The sequence below is a fragment of the Garra rufa genome, chromosome 22 (genome assembly GCF_049309525.1).
Source record: "Garra rufa chromosome 22, GarRuf1.0, whole genome shotgun sequence".
NCBI lineage: Eukaryota > Metazoa > Chordata > Actinopteri > Cypriniformes > Cyprinidae > Garra > Garra rufa.
In genome coordinates this window covers 41,663,833-41,684,466 of record NC_133382.1, presented here as the reverse complement: position 1 = coordinate 41,684,466, position 20,634 = coordinate 41,663,833, and the positions used below count along the sequence as shown (strand labels likewise).

Genomic DNA, 20,634 nt, shown 5'->3' with positions numbered 1-20,634 from the left:
TCACATTTTAACAAAAACTATTTTTGTATTTTATATTTTAATTTTATTGTTAGTTAAATTTTTTTTTGTTAATTTTGTTAGTTATTGATTTTTTTAAATGTCTAGTTTTTTTTTTTATTTAGACATAAAAAACTGCTAAAATTGATAAACAACAAAATCACTAAAACTTTAACTAAAACTGAAAACATAACTATAAAAACTATTCACATTTTAACAAAAACTATTTTTGTATTTTATATTTTAATTTTATTTTTAGTTAAAAAAAATTTGTTCATTTTGTTAGTTATTGTTTTTTTTAAATGTCTATTTTTTTATATTTAGATATAAAAAACTACTAAAAATGACTAACAACAAAAGCATTAAAACTTTGACTAAAATTAAAATGAAAACAAAAAACATTTAGCAATGCACGCATAGGCCCGGTTTCACAGACAGGGTTTAGACTAAACCAGGATTAGGCCATAGTTCATTAGGACTTTTAAGTAATTTTTATAAACCTGCTTAGAAAGAAAAAAAAAACATTGCTGTTGTGCAATCATGAGACAAAACAAAGGCACTGATATATTTTTAGTTTATATTTATATTTAAGTTTATTTCAGTTGAAACAGCTCAGACTTACATTTTAGTCTAGGACTAGGCTTAAGCCTTGTCTGTGAAACCGGGGGCTAGTGTTCACCTGTGTTCACCTAGATTAGAAACCCAGCAGCGCCTGACGATGTAGTTCACCACTTGGCCAGCAGATGTCGCTGTGGGCGCGCCAGCGGAAGTGACCTCATCCTCAGTATTTACACACTGAAACACTTTCACAGCTGGCAGATCGACTGTGCTCCGCTAGCTGGGTCACGGCGCGATGATTTACCACCAATGTCCCCACAGAGTGACATTTAGGAGCTTCATCGCGATTCGGAGTGAAGAATCTGATGTGTAACGTAAGTGAAGCGCAGCAGGCTAACCGCTAGCATGCTAACACACTCACATGCAGCTGAAAAATCACTCTGATACTGCACTGATGAATTGTAATAGGCGTATGAACCCTTATTAAGGTTCGTTCTTTGTTTTATTACCATTTTTTATTGCAGTGATAGGTTTATGGGAGAGGAGGAGAAATGATAGTCATTTAACGTTACTGTCTTTGCTTTCTCGTTCAAAGACATTTGCAGATTTAAAGTGGCACCCTGCATTTTTATGTCATTTAGTGATTTTTTTATATTTTGTGTTATGGTTATAACCCTCGTTTATTAATTTGAGCCAGTTTCAGATGTCAAAAATCATTTGCAGAACTGTTTTATAAAATAAAATCTAGTTAATTTAACCTAGTTAAACAACATTTTTTGTAAAATGATTTCTAGGTAGGCACTAGGCAGCTCGCTAGGTTTTGAGACACAGACAGCGTTATTCTGACACGTTAATTCACCTGTGTGGCAGGTACTGGGTCCTTTTCCTTATCATCAAGCTTCTCTGTGTCAGGTATTGATTAAAGTCCTAAGTGTAACGAGCTGAGAGATATAATTATACCTAAGGGTACTTCACGAACAGGCTCATATTACTTTACTGTTGTTTTCTTGTGTCTGATAACGCGACCGCATTTCGCTATGCTGCGAGGGGGCGTGGCTAACAGTGGGCGTGGGGCGTATGGGTGTGGCTAAGTTGGTTTGATAGTGATGGGCGTGGCCGCGCTGTGATTATGTTAATGCGCGAAAATAGATATTTTAAAAATGACTAGTTTTCAGTCAATAAATGTGACCCTGGAACACAAAACCTGTTGTAAGGATCATAAATAACTAAGAATAAATAACGTTTTATTGATGTAAGATTTGTTAGGATAGGACAATATTTGGCTGAGATACAACCTAAGACTATAGAATACCCTTAAAGGGACTTTGATACGACTATTTGAAAATCTGGAATATTGAGGATGCAAAAAAAAAAAAAAAAAATCAAAATATTAAGAAAATCGCCTTTAAAGTTGTCCAAATGAAGTTCTTAGCAATGCATGTTATTAATCAAAATTTACATTTCTAATGTTTTTTACGAAGTCTCTTCTGCTCTCCAAGCCTGCATTTATTTGATCTAAAAATCTGTAAAAATGCAATTTTGCATTTTTGACTTTTTTTTTCTCAGAATTCAGTTTGTTTTTTTCTCAGAAATGTGACAAAAAGACTGAATTGTTAGATATAGATTTGTGAGTTAAAAGTCAAAATTGTGAGATAAAAAGATATTACCTATTGTACCTATTGTAGGATGGTACTTTTTTTAAACCTTTCTGGCATGTATGCATCTGTATTTTATTCCTATATTGGTTGGAATAATTTATGTATGTTATGTAAGAATTTGTTTGTGTTTGACCTCACCAAAAGTTCCAAGCAATTATGTTGTTTGGCCAAAAATAAATAAATAAAATTAAATAAATACTTGGCATTTTCATGTATTATATGCCTGAAGCTATGCATGAACACAAATGTAAGCCTGGACCACTAAACCAGTCATAAAGGTCAGTTTTTTGAAATTGATAATTTGAAAACTGAATAAATAATGAGTGTGCAAAAACGGTAAAAATGTGAAATATTTTTTACTATTTAAATAAATGTTTTCTATTTGAATACATTTTAAAATGTAATTTATTTCTGTGATCAAAGCTGAATTTTCAGCATCATTACTCCAGTCTTCAGTGTCACATGATCCTTCAGAAATCATTCTAATACACAGCTCAAGAAACATTTTTATTATTATTATCAATATTTAAAACAGTTGAGTACATTTTTTTCAGGATTCTTTGATGAATAGAAAGATCCAAGCATTTATCTAAAATAAAAAGCTTTTGTAAGATTATACACTGCACCATTTAAAAGCTTGTAGTCAGTATAATTTTATTTATTATTTTTTTATTATAGAAATTAATACTTTTATTTAGCAAGGATGCTTTAAGTTGATTAAACGTGATGATAAAAAAAACATTTATATAGTGTTGCAAAAGATTTCTATTTCAGATAAATGCTGTTCTACTGAACTTTCTATTCATCAAAGAAACCTGAAAAATTCTACTTAGCTGTTTTTAACATGATGATAGATGTTTTTTTGAGCAGCAAATCAGAATATTAGAAAGATTTTTGAAGGATCATGTGACACTGAAGACTGGAGTAATAATGCTAAAAAATCAGCTTTGAAATCACAGGAATAAATTACATTTTAAAATATTTCAAATTGTAAACAGTTATTTTAAATAGTGAAAATATTTCAGAATTTTACTATTAATTAAATGTTACCAACACTAAAAATCTTACTGTTCAAAAAATTATTTTTAATTTTTTAAAAAGGTAATTGCAATTTTTTTATCTCTTTCAGAATACTTATTTTCTTGCGATTACAAGTTTATACTTTACAAATGCAAATAATAAACTTGCAATTCTGACTTTTTGTCTCAGAATTCAGATTTTCCTTTTCAGAAATTTGAGACAAAAGACTGAATGGTTAGATATAAACTAAAAAAGTCAAAATTATTGTGAGATAAAAAGTTGCGTTTAATTGTACTTAAACTTTTTATGCACTATATGCCTAAAGCCATGCATGAACACACATTATAGAAACTACTTTTATAGTACCTTTCCAAGTTTATTTCCATATTTGAGTAAAACAAGTAGCAAATAAATTAATTCTGACAGAATTGAAGTAAATATTGTTGATAATCAGCAACTTTACTTGTTCTAGAATGCAAAATAAAATATATCTGGTTGATAGAAGAACACGAATGACCACTGCAATAGTGCAGTCATTGACTTTCAGTGAAAGTCATTTTCTGACATTTAAATATGGTGTTTACCCTTTACTTACGTATTTGTTTAAAATATGCAAAGTCTGGTTCAGACCGAACATGTTCAGATGTGATTCACACACAGTCACATGCATCTCTTATCATCTTATCACTGTTTTGCATGCATTTAATGCTCTATTTTAGCTTTTTTTGCAACGAAAAAGACTATAAGGACACATGATGATGCAGTATCTCTCTAGCTGTTTTAATCAGGGAAAAGAGGATGTTTCCTCGCATCTTGCTCACACTGATGCTGGCACAAATGTTTCTGTGTTTCATCTGTGAGACGTCAGAAAAAAAGGCCAGTTTCTGTTCCTGTGGTGTGTTAAAATGAAGTGTTATTGTTATTGGGTGAAAAAAACATGCTTGTGCTTTCTGAAAGTTTGTGGTTTGTGTAAGTGTAGGTGTGCTTCTAAGCATTAATGGTCTGTTGCTTCAGAGCAGAGTTAACAGATGTCCACAGGGAAAAACACAGACACGTTAAGTGTTTTCTGAGAGCTAATGAACTGAGATTCAGGAACAGAACAAGATGCATTCAGACTTGCTTTTATAACTGTTCCTGTGCTGGCTTTTCTTGACCTTTTTGACTCCTGTTGTCTGCAACAATGTTTGAAAGCTGACTCTCGCTGTTTCTGACCATTATGTTTCAGGATTCCTGAAGTTTATGAGCCAAATGTTCTTTTGGATTCTTTTAAGAAATAAATGTGCATAACTTTTGCAGTCGTTCATGATTTACTGGGCAAATGAGTAAACGTATATTTACTCACAATTTCTACTTGATTAAAACAAAAATAGAAATTGGCATAACAAGAATTGCTCTGAACATGTATTTTTATTATTATCATTATTTCTTTAATAAAGAAATGTATTTCTTTAAATATTAAAAAAATTAATGAACCAATTTCAGCTTTATTTTTTAGTTATTTGAGATTCAACTCTATTTTTAAATTCAATCTAATATAATTTCATTTGAAATGATTTGTAAAGCCAATTTGATTACCTAAAAAAATTTAAGGCAGCCACTGAACAGGTCTAGAAATCACACTTTTAAAATTAAACTACCTTATATGTATTTTAGAAGACTGTAGGAATAATGGTTACATAGTGGTTATCCAAAGACAAAAATATATTATATTTAAAAAAAAAAATACTATTATAATGCTTGTGTGTTTTGTTTCAAATCATTTTAAGTCTTGAGAGCCACTTGAGAATCACTGCTTTTAAATAAAAAAAAATTAAATTAAATTAAATTAAATTAATTTAATTTTATTTATTTTTTTGTTTTGTTTTTTTACAAAAATTACATTTTTCTTCCATACTAAGTAATTGGCCGATAATTTAATTTGGGATGAATTAAATTGCAAAATATATATTTTTTTTTTATAGTTATTTTAGCTCATTTTAATGCTTGTCTGTCTTATTTTAGAAAATTTTTAATCTTGAGAGGCACCTGTAGTTGAAAATCACCGCTAAATGTCTGGTAAATTACTTTTATTTATTTATTTTATTATTTATTTTGCAGCTATGATCAATTACATTTTCCTTCTATTATAAGGAAATTACCTATCATTTGTCAATGCTAAGTCTGGTCTTCATGACTTGTTCATGTGACAAATGAAAGAAATTATTTGGACCAGATTGCACAGTACCAAAGCGGAAGCCAATCATAATTGATCTCAGGCTGCATCATAACTATTCCCCTATTCTGATTATGATCAAAGATTGCATATGTGGGTGTTCAATTTTATTTTAACTCGACATGAACTAACAATATGATTGAAATGACTTGTTTTTGGCTGAACGATCTTCAACTAAGAACTATTCAACTGTGTGTTGCATTGCATAATCAGAATAATTTATATGCACAGCATCTTTTCTTTCAAATTTAGTATTTCTCATCATTTTCGCCACACGTTTCCTCAGACGACAGCAGTTGGCACTTGTGATTGGGAGGCAGTTTTTCACATCTAACAGATATTGCTTACTCAGACTGGTCCTTAATGAATGAGCTGGTCACCGGCCAGATAATCAGAGCTCAGGACAAGAAGCACAGCTGGGATTCAGTGCTTCAAATCCGTAGTAGTGCACAGTCATGAGATCTTGTGGCGTAAATGTAACCCGTTTTACTCGAGTACCAGCATATGTGCTAGTCTAGATGTGGTGCACTACTCAAGTATGAAGGTGGTGCAAAAATTAAGCTATTAATTAATTAATAGCTCATGATATGTCCTTTTTATGTACATATTTCACATAAAAGTCGCAATGTTTCGGAGAACGCATTGGCCGTGTTTCGGAGAACGCATTGGCAGTGTTTCGGAGAACGCATTGGCAGTGTTTCGGAGAACGCATTGGCCGTGTTTCGGAGATCGCATTGGCCGTGTTTCGGAGATCGCATTGGCCGTGTTTCGGAGAACGCATTGGCCGTGTTTCGGAGAACGCATTGGCCGTGTTTCGGAGAACGCATTGGCCGTGTTTCGGAGATCGCATTGGCCGTGTTTCGGAGAACGCATTGGCCGTGTTTCGGAGAACGCATTGGCCGTGTTTCGGAGATCGCATTGGCCGTGTTTCGGAGAACGCATTGGCCGTGTTTCGGAGAACGCATTGGCCGTGTTTCGGAGAACGCATTGGCCGTGTTTCGGAGATCGCATTGGCCGTGTTTCGGAGATCGCATTGGCCGTGTTTCGGAGAACGCATTGGCCGTGTTTCGGAGAACGCATTGGCCGTGTTTCGGAGAACGCATTGGCCGTGTTTCGGAGATCGCATTGGCCGTGTTTCGGAGAACGCATTGGCCGTGTTTCGGAGAACGCATTGGCCGTGTTTCGGAGAACGCATTGGCCGTGTTTCGGAGAACGCATTGGCCGTGTTTCGGAGATCGCATTGGCCGTGTTTCGGAGAACGCATTGGCCGTGTTTCGGAGAACGCATTGGCCGTGTTTCGGAGATCGCATTGGCCGTGTTTCGGAGATCGCATTGGCCGTGTTTCGGAGAACGCATTGGCCGTGTTTCGGAGAACGCATTGGCCGTGTTTCGGAGATCGCATTGGCCGTGTTTCGGAGATCGCATTGGCCGTGTTTCGGAGAACGCATTGGCCGTGTTTCGGAGAACGCATTGGCCGTGTTTCGGAGAACGCATTGGCCGTGTTTCGGAGAACGCATTGGCCGTGTTTCGGAGAACGCATTGGCAGTGTTTCGGAGATCGCATTGGCAGTGTTTCGGAGATCGCATTGGCAGTGTTTCGGAGAACGCATTGGCCGTGTTTCGGAGATCGCATTGGCCGTGTTTCGGAGAACGCATTGGCCGTGTTTCGGAGATCGCATTGGCCGTGTTTCGGAGATCGCATTGGCCGTGTTTCGGAGATCGCATTGGCCGTGTTTCGGAGATCGCATTGGCCGTGTTTCGGAGAACGCATTGGCCGTGTTTCGGAGAACGCATTGGCCGTGTTTCGGAGATCGCATTGGCCGTGTTTCGGAGATCGCATTGGCCGTGTTTCGGAGAACGCATTGGCCGTGTTTCGGAGAACGCATTGGCCGTGTTTCGGAGATCGCATTGGCCGTGTTTCGGAGATCGCATTGGCCGTGTTTCGGAGATCGCATTGGCCGTGTTTCGGAGAACGCATTGGCCGTGTTTCGGAGATCGCATTGGCCGTGTTTCGGAGATCGCATTGGCCGTGTTTCGGAGAACGCATTGGCCGTGTTTCGGAGAACGCATTGGCCGTGTTTCGGAGATCGCATTGGCCGTGTTTCGGAGAACGCATTGGCCGTGTTTCGGAGAACGCATTGGCCGTGTTTCGGAGAACGCATTGGCCGTGTTTCGGAGAACGCATTGGCCGTGTTTCGGAGAACGCATTGGCAGTGTTTCGGAGATCGCATTGGCAGTGTTTCGGAGATCGCATTGGCAGTGTTTCGGAGAACGCATTGGCCGTGTTTCGGAGATCGCATTGGCAGTGTTTCGGAGATCGCATTGGCAGTGTTTCGGAGAACGCATTGGCAGTGTTTCGGAGATCGCATTGGCAGTGTTTCGGAGATCGCATTGGCAGTGTTTCGGAGATCGCATTGGCAGTGTTTCGGAGAACGCATTGGCAGTGTTTCGGAGATCGCATTGGCAGTGTTTCGGAGATCGCATTGGCAGTGTTTCGGAGAACGCATTGGCAGTGTTTCGGAGATCGCATTGGCAGTGTTTCGGAGATCGCATTGGCAGTGTTTCGGAGAACGCATTGGCCGTGTTTCGGAGAACGCATTGGCCGTGTTTCGGAGAACGCATTGGCCGTGTTTCGGAGATCGCATTGGCCGTGTTTCGGAGATTTCAAAGCTAGCAGAGGAAATAACTTGAGGAGTTCAAGAACTATTCAACTTTGTGTTGCATTGCATAATCAGAACATTTCCTCAGACGACAGCAGTTGGCACTTGTGAATGCATTTTGTGGTTTAATTTTCATCTTGTGCATTTAAGAGGCAGTTTTTCACATCTAACAGATATTGCTTACTCAGACTGGTCGTTAATGAATGAGCTGGTCACCGGCCAGATAATCAGAGCTCAGGCCAAGAAGCACAGCTGGGATTCAGTGCTTCAAATCCGTAGTAGTGCACAATCATGAGATCTTGTGGCGTAAATGTAACCCGTTTTACTCGAGTACCAGCATATGTGCTAGTCTAGATGTGGTGCACTACTCAAAATTATGAAGGTGGTGCAAAAATTAAGCCATTAATTAATTAATAGCTCATGATATGTCCTTTTTTATGTACATATTTCACATAAAAGTCTCAATGTTTCGAGAATACAGTCGCAATGTCCTGAGAACGCAGTCGAAATGTTCCGAGAACAAAGTCGAAAGTTTGTGGTTTGTGTAAGTGTGGGTGTGTTTCTAAGCATTAATGATTTGTTGCTTCAGAGCAGAGTTAACAGATGTCCACAGGGGACAACATAGACATGTTAAGTGTTTTCTGAGAGCTAATGAACTGAGATTCAGGAACAGAACAAGATGCATTCAGACTTGCTTTTTTTTTTAACTCTTTCTGTGCTGTGAGTTCTTGACCTTTTTGACTCCGGTTGTCTGCACCAATATTTGAAGACCGACTCTTGTCGTTTCCGACCATTAGATTTCAAGATTCCTGAAGTTTATGAGCCTCCTGAGATCTTGTGGCGTAAATGTGACCCATTTTACTCGAGTATCAGCATATGTGCTAGTTTAGATGTAATACACTACTGAAAAGTACAAAGGTGGTGCAAAAATGAAGAATGGCTCATATGTCCTTTCTATGTACATATTTCACACAAAAGTCGACTGATTTTTTTGTCTTCATGTGTCTTTTTTCTCTCCAGTTCCTGTGAGAGGATGCGCGAGCGAGAGATGGCCGGTAACGGCGGGCAGCTAAGTGTGCGCCATTGGACCCCAAAGCATGTGGGCCGCTGGCTGCGTGAAGAGGGCTTCTGCGATTACGTGGACCTGCTATGTAACAAACACCGTCTGGACGGAACCAGCCTGCTGACGCTGAGCGAGTATGACCTGCGCTCTCCTCCGCTGGAGCTCAAGGTCCTGGGAGACATTAAACGGCTGATGGTTTCTCTCAGGAAGCTGCAGAAGCAGAACATCGACGTGTTGGAGGAGCTGGGTCTGTCCTACGACGGACACTCGCCTCAGAACAGCACAGGTGCCATTTCTAGTCCTGTACATGTTTGTGTAAACTTGTGTAAATCATTTCAAAAAGACAAAAAAGGTGTCATAAGAAAGTTTTCCATATGACTGTTGCACTATGTTCGAAGTCTAAAGCATACGTAAACACAGATTATATACTGTTTATTTTAGTTTTCAAGTTCCTTTCCAGTTGTGTATAATGACGTTATAGTGTCATGAAGAAAAAAAGTAAGATCACAAGATTAAGATTTTGAGAATAATATTTCGAAAATAAAGACGAAATGTTACAAACATCAAGTCGAAATACTGCAAGAAAGTCATAATATTTTGAGAATGGTTGAAATTACGAGAATATAATTTTTTTTTTTCTGTATTCTTGTAATATTATACTTTAATTTTCGTAATATTTCAACTTTATTAGAATATTTTAACTTTATTCTCATAAAATTTTGATAATTTTTTTTATATATTTAGACTTTATTCTTGTAATATATTTACTTTATTCTTGTAATATTTTTAATTCTCATAATATTTTGATTTTATTCTCGTAATATTTAGACTTTATTCTCATAATATTTCAATTTAATTCTCATAATATTTTGACTTTTCTCGTAATATTTTGATAACTTTTAAATATTTCGACTTTATTCTTGTAATTATTTTGATTTAATTCTCATAATATTTCGACTTTATTCTCGTAATATTTTGACTTTATTCTCATATTTCGACTTTATTCTCGTAATATTTCGATTTAATTCTCATAACATTTTGCCGTTATTCTTGTAATATTTTAAGTTTATTCTCGGAATATTTTGATTTAATTCTCCGAATATTTTGACTTTATTTTTATAATATTTCAATTTAATTCTCATAACATTTTGCCGTTATTCTTGTAATATTTTGACTTTATTCTCGTAATATTTCGATTTAATTCTCTGAATATTTTGAATTGTTTCTCATAATATTTCAATTTAATTCTCATAATATTTTGCCGTTATTCTTGTAATATTTTGACTTTATTCTCTGAATATTTTGATTTAATTCTCAGAATATTTTGACTTTATTCTCATAATATTTCAATTTAATTCTCATAACATTTTGCCGTTATTCTTGTAATATTTTGACTTTATTCTCGGAATATTTTGATTTAATTCTCCGAATATTTTGACTTGTTTCTCATAATATTTCAATTTAATTCTCATAATATTTTGCCGTTATTCTTGTAATATTTTGACTTTATTCTCGTAATATTTCGATTTAATTCTTTATTTGTAAAAGATTCAGATTCAAAGCAAACCTGCAATAATTAAATGTTAAATAATACAAATATCCTTTATGTATTTAATCCCATTTCAGTAATCGATGTCTTTGCTGCCGACCTTCGATGATCCAATTCATCCATACTAATAAGCAAAAATTACTCAACATAATCTAACATTTGTTTTACTTTTTTTATTGCTAAAGAGTTGACATTTTTTCTTCTGCGGTCTACTTTACAGATCTGAGTTAACTTTTCTCTAAGTCTGAGGATTTGGTGTAAAAAAAAATGTAAATTTTTACATTTGACAAAAATAGAACTTTTTATGTTAAAAACAAACAAGCAAGCCCTGCCCAGATTTAAAAAGTAACGCAAAAGCAACGTAACGCATTACTTTCCATAAAAAGTAACTAAATAATGTAATTAGTTACTTTTTTAGGGAGTAACTCAATATTGTAATGCATTACTTTTAAAAGTAACTTTCCCCAACACTGGTTGCAATAGTGCAACATTCAGTTTGATCTCATAGAGGGTAATTTTGTGACATTTAATGTCTTCTGTTAGCTTACATATTTGTTTGAAATGATCAAAATGATGTCTTATAGAGGTATATTGTGTGTGTTTTGTGTTGTTCAGGTGGAGTGGACTGGTTGTGTAATGGTGAATCAGCACGGGATTGCGATGCCGTGTTGGACACGTTGAGTGACGATCAGTATCATCAATACAATAACGGCAAATACAAGCAGCAGCCGCGGAGACTGGACCCGGAGTACTGGAAAACCATCATCAGCTCCGTCTACGTGGTCTTCGTCTTCGGCTTCACGTCGTTCGTCATGGTGATCGTCCACGAGCGAGTGCCAGACATGAGAACGTACCCGCCGCTGCCAGACATCTTCCTGGACAGGTGAGCATTTGTTGAGCTGATTTGATCTGCATTTATTTGATTAAAAATACAGTAAAAACAGCAAAAATAGTGAAATATTATTCTAATTTTAAAAGCTGTTTTTTATATGAATCAATGTTAAACTGTAATTTATTTCTGTGATCAAAGATGTATTTTCAGCATCATTACTGCAGTCTTAAGTGTCACATGATCCATCAGAAGTCATTGTAATATGCTGATTTGCTGCTCAAGAAACATTTCTGATTATTAGAAATGTTGAAAACGGTTATGTTGCTTCATATTTTCATGGAAACTGTGATATATTTAATTTTTCAGGATTCACTGATGAGTAAAAAGTAAAAAAAAACAAAAAAAAAACAGCATTTATTTGAAATAGAAATCTTGACCAATTTCCCAAAGTGGGGGTTGTGAGTGGATGAAAAGTTAATAATCAATTAAAACTTAATTTTTTTAAATTAAATAAAATATACAATTAAATATTTATTTTAAAAATAAAATCAAAATAATACAAAAAATATCATTAGAGAACTGTGTATATCTATGCAAATGTGTTGATAAATTATGAACTTGAGTATCTTTTTAGATTTTAAACTTTTTAATATTAATTAGCTTTTTACATTTTTAAATATTAACTTAAAATAAAATAGTACCAGGTTACTGCAGGTTGTTCATGAATTTTCTTAAGCTAATAATTAAATCTCAAAAATGTGATTTTTAATGTAGGCATTCCCAAATATTCCCAATAAATAAATACAAAAAATACAATTTACAGTATATTATAAAAATGTGATTTTAATGTAGGCGTTCCCAAATATTCCCAATAAATAAATACAAAAAATACAATTTACAGTATATTATAAAAATGTGATTTTGATGTAGGCGTTCCCAAATATTCCCAATTAATAAATACAAAAAAAAAAAAAAAATACAATTTACAATATATAAAAAAATAATATAATATAAAATATTATTTAAAAAAATAGTGCCAGGTTACTGCAGGATGTTCATGAGTTTGTTTTTTTAAAGCTAATAATTCAATTATAAAAATGTGATTCTAATGTAGGCATTCCAAATCATTTCCAAATAAATAAATTTAATTTAATTTAATTTAATTTAATTTTAAATAGTGCTATGTTACTTCAGGATGTTCATGATTTTAAGCTAATAGTTAAATGATAAAAAATGTGATTCTAATGTAGGCATTCCCAAACATTTCCAATAAATAACTAAAATAAGATTTTGTTTATAAATTAAAATAAAATAAAATAGTGCCAGGTTACTGCGGGATGTTTGTGTGTTTTTAAGCTAATAATTCAATAATAAAAATGTGATTTTAATGTAGACATTTTTAATAAATAAATAAAATAAAATAAAATAAAATAGTGCCAGGTTACTGCAGGGTGTTCATCAAGTTTTTTTTAAGCTAATAATTAAATCATGAAAATGTGATTTTAATGTATTTCAAAACATTTCCAATAAATAAACAACATTTAATAAAATTTAAAATTAGTTATAAAAATGTAATTTTTAATGTAAGCATTCCCAAACATTTCCAATAAAAATAAATAAATAAATAAATTAAAGAAATAAAATAATCGGCTGGCAAAAATGGTTGGGAATGCTTGCTTTAATTGCATTAAAATTACATTTTTAAATAATTTCAATGTGAAAATATAGTTCAGTGTTTATAGGAATATCATCATCATTTTTGTCATTTACTGATGATTGAGGATTCTGGCATCAAAAATAAGAGTGAACCGCTCCGATGGTGAGTCGTACCCATTAGAGGTTTGCATTTGATGATAATTGTCTCCATCACGCACCACAGGAAGTGGTTAGAGTTCACATGTGAGCATCAAAACATCATAAAATAACAGCATTAATCACCATCTGTTTGGAGGAGGATTATGTTTTGCTCGCTCCGTCCTACTTTCTGACCTTTCGCCTGCTTCTCTTCTCTTCTCTCTCCAGTGTTCCCAGAATCCCCTGGGCCTTTGCAATGGCTGAGGCCTGCGGCGTGATCCTCTGCTCTATCTGGCTGCTAGTTTTGCTGCTTCATAAACACAGGTAACACATATACACACGCATACACTGCTGCTCAAAAGTTTGGGATCAGTAAGATTTTTATTGTTTTTTTTTTAAATAGTTTCTTATGCTCATCAAAGTTCCATTTATTTGATTAAAAAAAACCCAACTTACTGAAATCTGACTTAAACCAAAGTCCCTTTTAGGCAAGTCATGTCACTCAGCGGCCATCTTTGAAACGCTACTATCTGTTTGAATGGGGAAACATCAAATTCTCCAAAACTGTTCACCAAGCTGACGATTACATTTCATATTTTAAATCTCTTTTAGTACTGAGCGCACGTCTTAGAGAGCCGACTGTTTCTATAGCAACCGGGACTTCTAATGGCAGCTGCAGTGACGCGCTGACTTCACTAATCAACGATTGGCTCTTTCACTAAGAAGGCGGGGCTTCGCGGCCATAATGAGCGTTGCATTTTTCCCCATTCAAAACTATACGAGTGACACGTCTTGGGTATTCTATAGTCTTTGCTTTACTAATCAACGATTGGCTCTTTCACTAAGAAGGCGGGGCTTCGCGGCCATAATGAGCGATGCATTTTTCCCCATTCAAAACTATACGAGTGACACGTCTTGGGTATTCTATAGTCTTTGCTTTACTAATCAACGATTGGCTCTTTCACTAAGAAGGCGGGGCTTCGCGGCCATAATGAGCATTGCATTTTTCCCCATTCAAAACTATACGAGTGACACGTCTTGGGTATTCTATAGTCTTTGCTTTACTAATCAACGATTGGCTCTTTCACTAAGAAGGCGGGGCTTCGCGGCCATAATGAGCGTTGCATTTTTCCCCATTCAAAACTATACGAGTGACACGTCTTGGGTATTCTATAGTCTTTGCTTTACTAATCAACGATTGGCTCTTTCACTAAGAAGGCGGGGCTTCGCGGCCATAATGAGCATTGCATTTTTCCCCATTCAAAACTATACGAGTGACACGTCTTGGGTATTCTATAGTCTTTGCTTTACTAATCAACGATTGGCTCTTTCACTAAGAAGGCGGGGCTTCGCGGCCATAATGAGCGTTGCATTTTTCCCCATTCAAAACTATACGAGTGACACGTCTTGGGTATTCTATAGTCTTTGCTTTACTAATCAACGATTGGCTCTTTCACTAAGAAGGCGGGGCTTCGCGGCCATAATGAGCGTTGCATTTTTCCCCATTCAAAACTATACGAGTGACACGTCTTGGGTATTCTATAGTCTTTGCTTTACTAATCAACGATTGGCTCTTTCACTAAGAAGGCGGGGCTTCGCGGCCATAATGAGCGTTGCATTTTTCCCCATTCAAAACTATACGAGTGACACGTCTTGGGTATTCTATAGTCTTTGCTTTACTAATCAACGATTGGCTCTTTCACTAAGAAGGCGGGGCTTCGCGGCCATAATGAGCGATGCATTTTTCCCCATTCAAAACTATACGAGTGACACGTCTTGGGTATTCTATAGTCTTTGCTTTACTAATCAACGATTGGCTCTTTCACTAAGAAGGCGGGGCTTCGCGGCCATAATGAGCATTGCATTTTTCCCCATTCAAAACTATACGAGTGACACGTCTTGGGTATTCTATAGTCTTTGCTTTACTAATCAACGATTGGCTCTTTCACTAAGAAGGCGGGGCTTCGCGGCCATAATGAGCGTTGCATTTTTCCCCATTCAAAACTATACGAGTGACACGTCTTGGGTATTCTATAGTCTTTGCTTTACTAATCAACGATTGGCTCTTTCACTAAGAAGGCGGGGCTTCGCGGCCATAATGAGCGTTGCATTTTTCCCCATTCAAAACTATACGAGTGACACGTCTTGGGTATTCTATAGTCTTTGCTTTACTAATCAACGATTGGCTCTTTCACTAAGAAGGCGGGGCTTCGCGGCCATAATGAGCGTTGCATTTTTCCCCATTCAAAACTAAACGAGTGACACGTCTTGGGTATTCTATAGTCTTTTCTTAAACTTAAAGTTATTATTCTGAAACCCAAATTTCTGACTTCTACTCCTCCTAGAGCTTTAACTCTACAGACTCCAAACTCAGGCCGGATCTTCAGACTGATCTGAAGTTAGTTGCTATATCTTTTCTAACTGATTGGACTTACGGTTTTCCTAAAAATGACGATTAAAATTGAGAAAAATCCCATAGACTTGCATTGACGGAATGTTCAAATGAGCCGAGAGACTTTCAAACTCCAACTGACAAAACTCCCACAATCCTTTGAGACTTGCGAATCATGTTAACAACATGCTAGTAACATGCTAATCATGCTAGAATCATGCTGAGAAAATGCTAATCATGCTAACGTGTTAGTAACATGGTCAAAACATGCTAGTAATATGGTAAACGTTAAAAAAACATGCTGCAAGTAACATGCTAGTCATGCTAGAATAATGCTAGCAAAATGTTAGTAACTTACTAATCATGCTAACGTGTTAGTAACATGTTAAACATGTTAAAACATGTTAGTTATATGTTAAACTTGCTGCTAGTAACATGATAATCATAAAAGAATAATCTTAGCAAAACATGCTAGTAACTAACTAATCATGCGAGAATCATGTTAACATGCTAGTAACTTGCTAATCATGTTAGAATCATGCTGACAAAATGCTAGTAACTTTGTTAATCATGATAACATGTTAGTAACATGCTAGTAATGTGTTAAACATGATAGAATCATGTTAGCAAAATGCTAATCATGCTAACAACAGGCTCGTAACTTGCTTATGCTAACGCGTTAGTAACATGCTAAACATGCTAAAAACATGCTAGTAAACATGCCGTGAGTAACATGCAAATCATGTTAGAATAATGCTAGCAACATGCTAGTAACATGTTAATCATGCTAGAATCATGTTAGCAGCATGCTAGTAACATGCAAATCATGTTAGAATAATGCTAGCAACATGTTAGTAACATGTTAATCATGTTAGCAGCATGCTAGTAACATGCAAATCATGTTAGAATAATGCTAGTAACATGCTAGTAACATGTTAATCATACTAGAATCATGTTAGCAGCATGCTAGTAACATGCAAATCATGTTAGAATAATGCTAGTAACATGCTAGTAACATGTTAATCATGTTAGAATCATGTTAGCAGCATGCTAGTAATATGCAAATCATGTTAGAATAATGCTAGTAACATGTTAATCATGCTAGAATCATGTTAGCAGCATGCTAGTAACATGCAAATCATGTTAGAATAATGCTAGCGACATGCTAGTAACATGTTAATCATGCTAGAATCATGTTAGCAGCATGCTAGTAATATGTTAGTAACATGTTAATCATGTTAGCAGCATGCTAGTAACATGCAAATCATGTTAGAATAATGCTAGTAACATGCTAGTAACATGTTAATCATACTAGAATCATGTTAGCAGCATGCTAGTAACATGCAAATCATGTTAGAATAATGCTAGTAACATGCTAGTAACATGTTAATCATGTTAGAATCATGTTAGCAGCATGCTAGTAATATGCAAATCATGTTAGAATAATGCTAGTAACATGCTAGTAACATGTTAATCATGTTAGAATCATGTTAGCAGCATGCTAGTAATATGCAAATCATGTTAGAATAATGCTAGTAACATGTTAATCATGCTAGAATCATGTTAGCAGCATGCTAGTAACATGTTAATCATGCTAGAATCATGTTAGCAGCATGCTAGTAACATGTTAATCATGCTAGAATCACGTTAGCAGCATGCTAGTAACATGTTAATCATGTTGCTAGCATGTTGTAAAGTACAGTATATTATTTCACAATATCACAGTTTTTTCAGTATTTTAATCAAATAAACGCAGCCTTGATGAGCAGAAAAGTCTCCTTTAAAACGCATTAAAAATATTACTGATTCCAATCTTTTTAAAGCGGCAGTGTATATAATACATGCATAAATGAAGACCAACATTGTTGTCCTGTAGACTAATATTCAGCAGTGAAAGTTGCGCAGTAAATGCAGGAATGTGTGTTGAGAAACTGTAATTATGTGAGAGGACACTGGCAGCAGCATCTCTTGATCTGACGCTCATAAAAAGGCCGTCAAAGAGGCTTTTATCCCTGACCCAGTTTGCGGTGTGTGTTTCTGTCAGGTCCATCCTGTTGAGGCGGTTGTGTAGCCTCATGGGGACGGTCTTCATGCTGCGCTGCATCACTATGTTTGTGACGTCTCTCTCGGTCCCGGGTCAACACCTGCAGTGCACTGGGAAGGTACGGACATCATCTCACACACAAGCTCTGATCCCAGACCTAGTCAACTACATGAAGACTATTTTGACAGATTATAGGCTTCTATAGCATGAGATTGCATTGCATGTGACCATCATTTTTTTATTATTATAACATTTGTGACCATGGACCACAAAACCAGTCATAAGTGTAAATTTGCCGAAATTGAGATTCTTACGTCATCTGAAAGCTAAGTAAATAAACTTTCCATTGATATATTGTTTGTTAAAATAGGACAATATTTGGCTGAGATACAACTATTTGAATACCTGTAATCTGAGGATGCAAAAAAATCTAAATATTGACAAAATCGCCTTGAAACATGTCCAAATGAAGTTCTTAGCAATGCATATTACTAATCAAAAATCAAGTTTTTATATATTTATGGTAGAAAATTTACTAAATATCTTCATGGAACATGATCTTTACTTAATATGCTAATGATTTTTGGCATAAAAGAAAAATCGATAATTTTGACCCATACAATGTATTTTTGGCTATTGCTACAAATATACCCGTGCTACTTAAGACTGGTTTTGTGGTCCAGGGTCACATTTATGAAAAAAAAATTTTTTTAAATTTTTGCCATTTTTATGATAAATTAAACTGCATTAAAACCAAAACAGGTGATGTTGAAATATGGATGCATTTAAAAAATATATATATATAAAAATTAAATTAATATTGCTTTTTTTATATATATATATATATATATATATATATATATATATATATATATATATATATATATATATATATATATATATTTTCGCTGACACATTTTTATTATCATAACATTTATTTAAAAATTAATGTGTATCGATTTTTTCCCCATTTTTGGCATTTTTATGATAAACACATTTTACCCTCTTTTTTATTTTTGCATTAAATTGCATTAAAGCCTAAACAAGCTATGTTTAAATATTGTTACATTTAATAATTAAATGAATATTCTTGATATGTATATATAAATAAATATAACATTTATTAAAAATTAAATTAATCTAGTTTTTTTTTTACACATTTTACCCTCTTTTTTTTTTGCATTTTTTTTTGCATTTTTGACATTTTCATGAAGAACACATTTTACCCTCTTGTTTTTTTAAACTGCATTAAAACCTAAACAAGTTGTGTATTATTATAATATATATATATATATATATATATATATATATATATATATATATATATGCATACTTTTTTTTATTACGGTAACATTTATTATAAAAAAAAATATAGATTGTATAGATTTTTTTCCCATTTTGGCCACACATTATCCCCTCTTTTTTTGCATTTAACTGCATTAAAACCAAAACAAATGATGTTACAATATTTTTACACTTTAAAATTGGAAAAGTGTGGAATATTGAAATATAAATTGGGTAGGAACCCTGATTTCATTCTAAAGGGTGTCTTGTATTGATTTGTGGATGTCAGATCTACGGTGACATGTGGGCCAAGCTGCAGCGTGCTGTGGCCATATGGAGTGGTTTTGGCATGACTCTGACCGGAGTGCAGACGTGTGGAGATTACATGTTCAGCGGACACACCGTGGTCATCACCATGCTCAACTTCTTCGTCACCGAATGTAAGTTCACCCTCATTGATTCCAGTTAAAGGTGCTCTGATCAGGATTTCTGAGGCCCATCACTGATTGCTGATCTTCAGACTGATCCGACTCCAGTTGCTCTACCGTTTCTAACTGATCCAACTTACGGTTTTTCTAAAAACAACCAATAAATCTGGGAAAAAATTGACTTACATTGAGGGAGTGTTCAAATGATCAACACTATTCAAACTCCAACTGTCAAAACTCCCACAATCCCTTGAGACTCAATCAAACTGACCTTCTATGAGCTATATTTCTAATCCAATTCAACTCATTCAAACTAACTTGATAATTATGCTAGAAACTTGCTAGTAACATGCTAATCGTGTTAACAACATGCTAGTAACTTGCAAATGATGCTAACAATATGTTAGTAACATGCTAATAAATTGCTAATCATGCTACATGCTAGTAACATGCTAATTATGTTATCATGCTACTAACATGCTAGTAAAATGCTAATCATGCTACCAACATGCTAGTAACATGTTAATCATTCTAGAAACGTGTTAACATGCTAGTGACATACTAATCATGCTAGCAACATTCTAATCATGCTAGCAACATGCTAGTAACTTGTTAACCATGCTAACAACATGCTAATAACATGCTAATCATGCTACCAACATGCTAGTAACATGTTAATCATTCTAGAAACGTGCTAACATGCTAGTGACATACTAATCATGCTAGCAACATTCTAATCATGCTAGCAACATGCTAGTAACTTGTTAATCATGATAACAACATGCTAATAACATGCTAATCATGCTTCCAACATGCTAGTAACATGTTAATCATTCTAGAAACGTGCTAGCAACATGCTAGTGACATGCTAGCAACATGCTAGCAACATGCTAATCATGCTAGCAACATTCTAATCATGCTAGTAACTTGTTAATCATGCTAACAACATGTTAATAACATGCTAATCATGCTTCCAACATGCTAGTAACATGTTAATCATACTAGAAACGTGTTAACATGTTAGTGACATGCTAGTCATGCTAGCAACATGCTAGTAACGTTAATCATGTTAACAACATGCTAATAACATGTTAATCATGCTAGTAACATGTTAATCATTCTTGAAATGTGTTAAGAACATGCT

At 34.9% G+C, this 20,634-nt stretch overlaps 1 protein-coding gene across 1 annotated transcript; it reads left to right on the top strand.

Moving 5' to 3' along the window:
• The first annotated feature begins 800 nt into the window (after positions 1 to 800).
• LOC141297567 (sphingomyelin synthase-related protein 1-like) lies at positions 801 to 19,531 on the top strand. The gene is made up of 6 exons (XM_073827981.1): positions 801 to 929; positions 9,125 to 9,453; positions 11,332 to 11,599; positions 13,571 to 13,666; positions 17,779 to 17,896; positions 19,352 to 19,531. Exons 2-6 carry the CDS (start codon positions 9,138 to 9,140, stop codon positions 19,529 to 19,531), a joined length of 978 nt encoding a protein of 325 aa, XP_073684082.1. The 5' UTR covers positions 801 to 929; positions 9,125 to 9,137.
• The last annotated feature ends 1,103 nt before the right edge of the window (positions 19,532 to 20,634 follow it).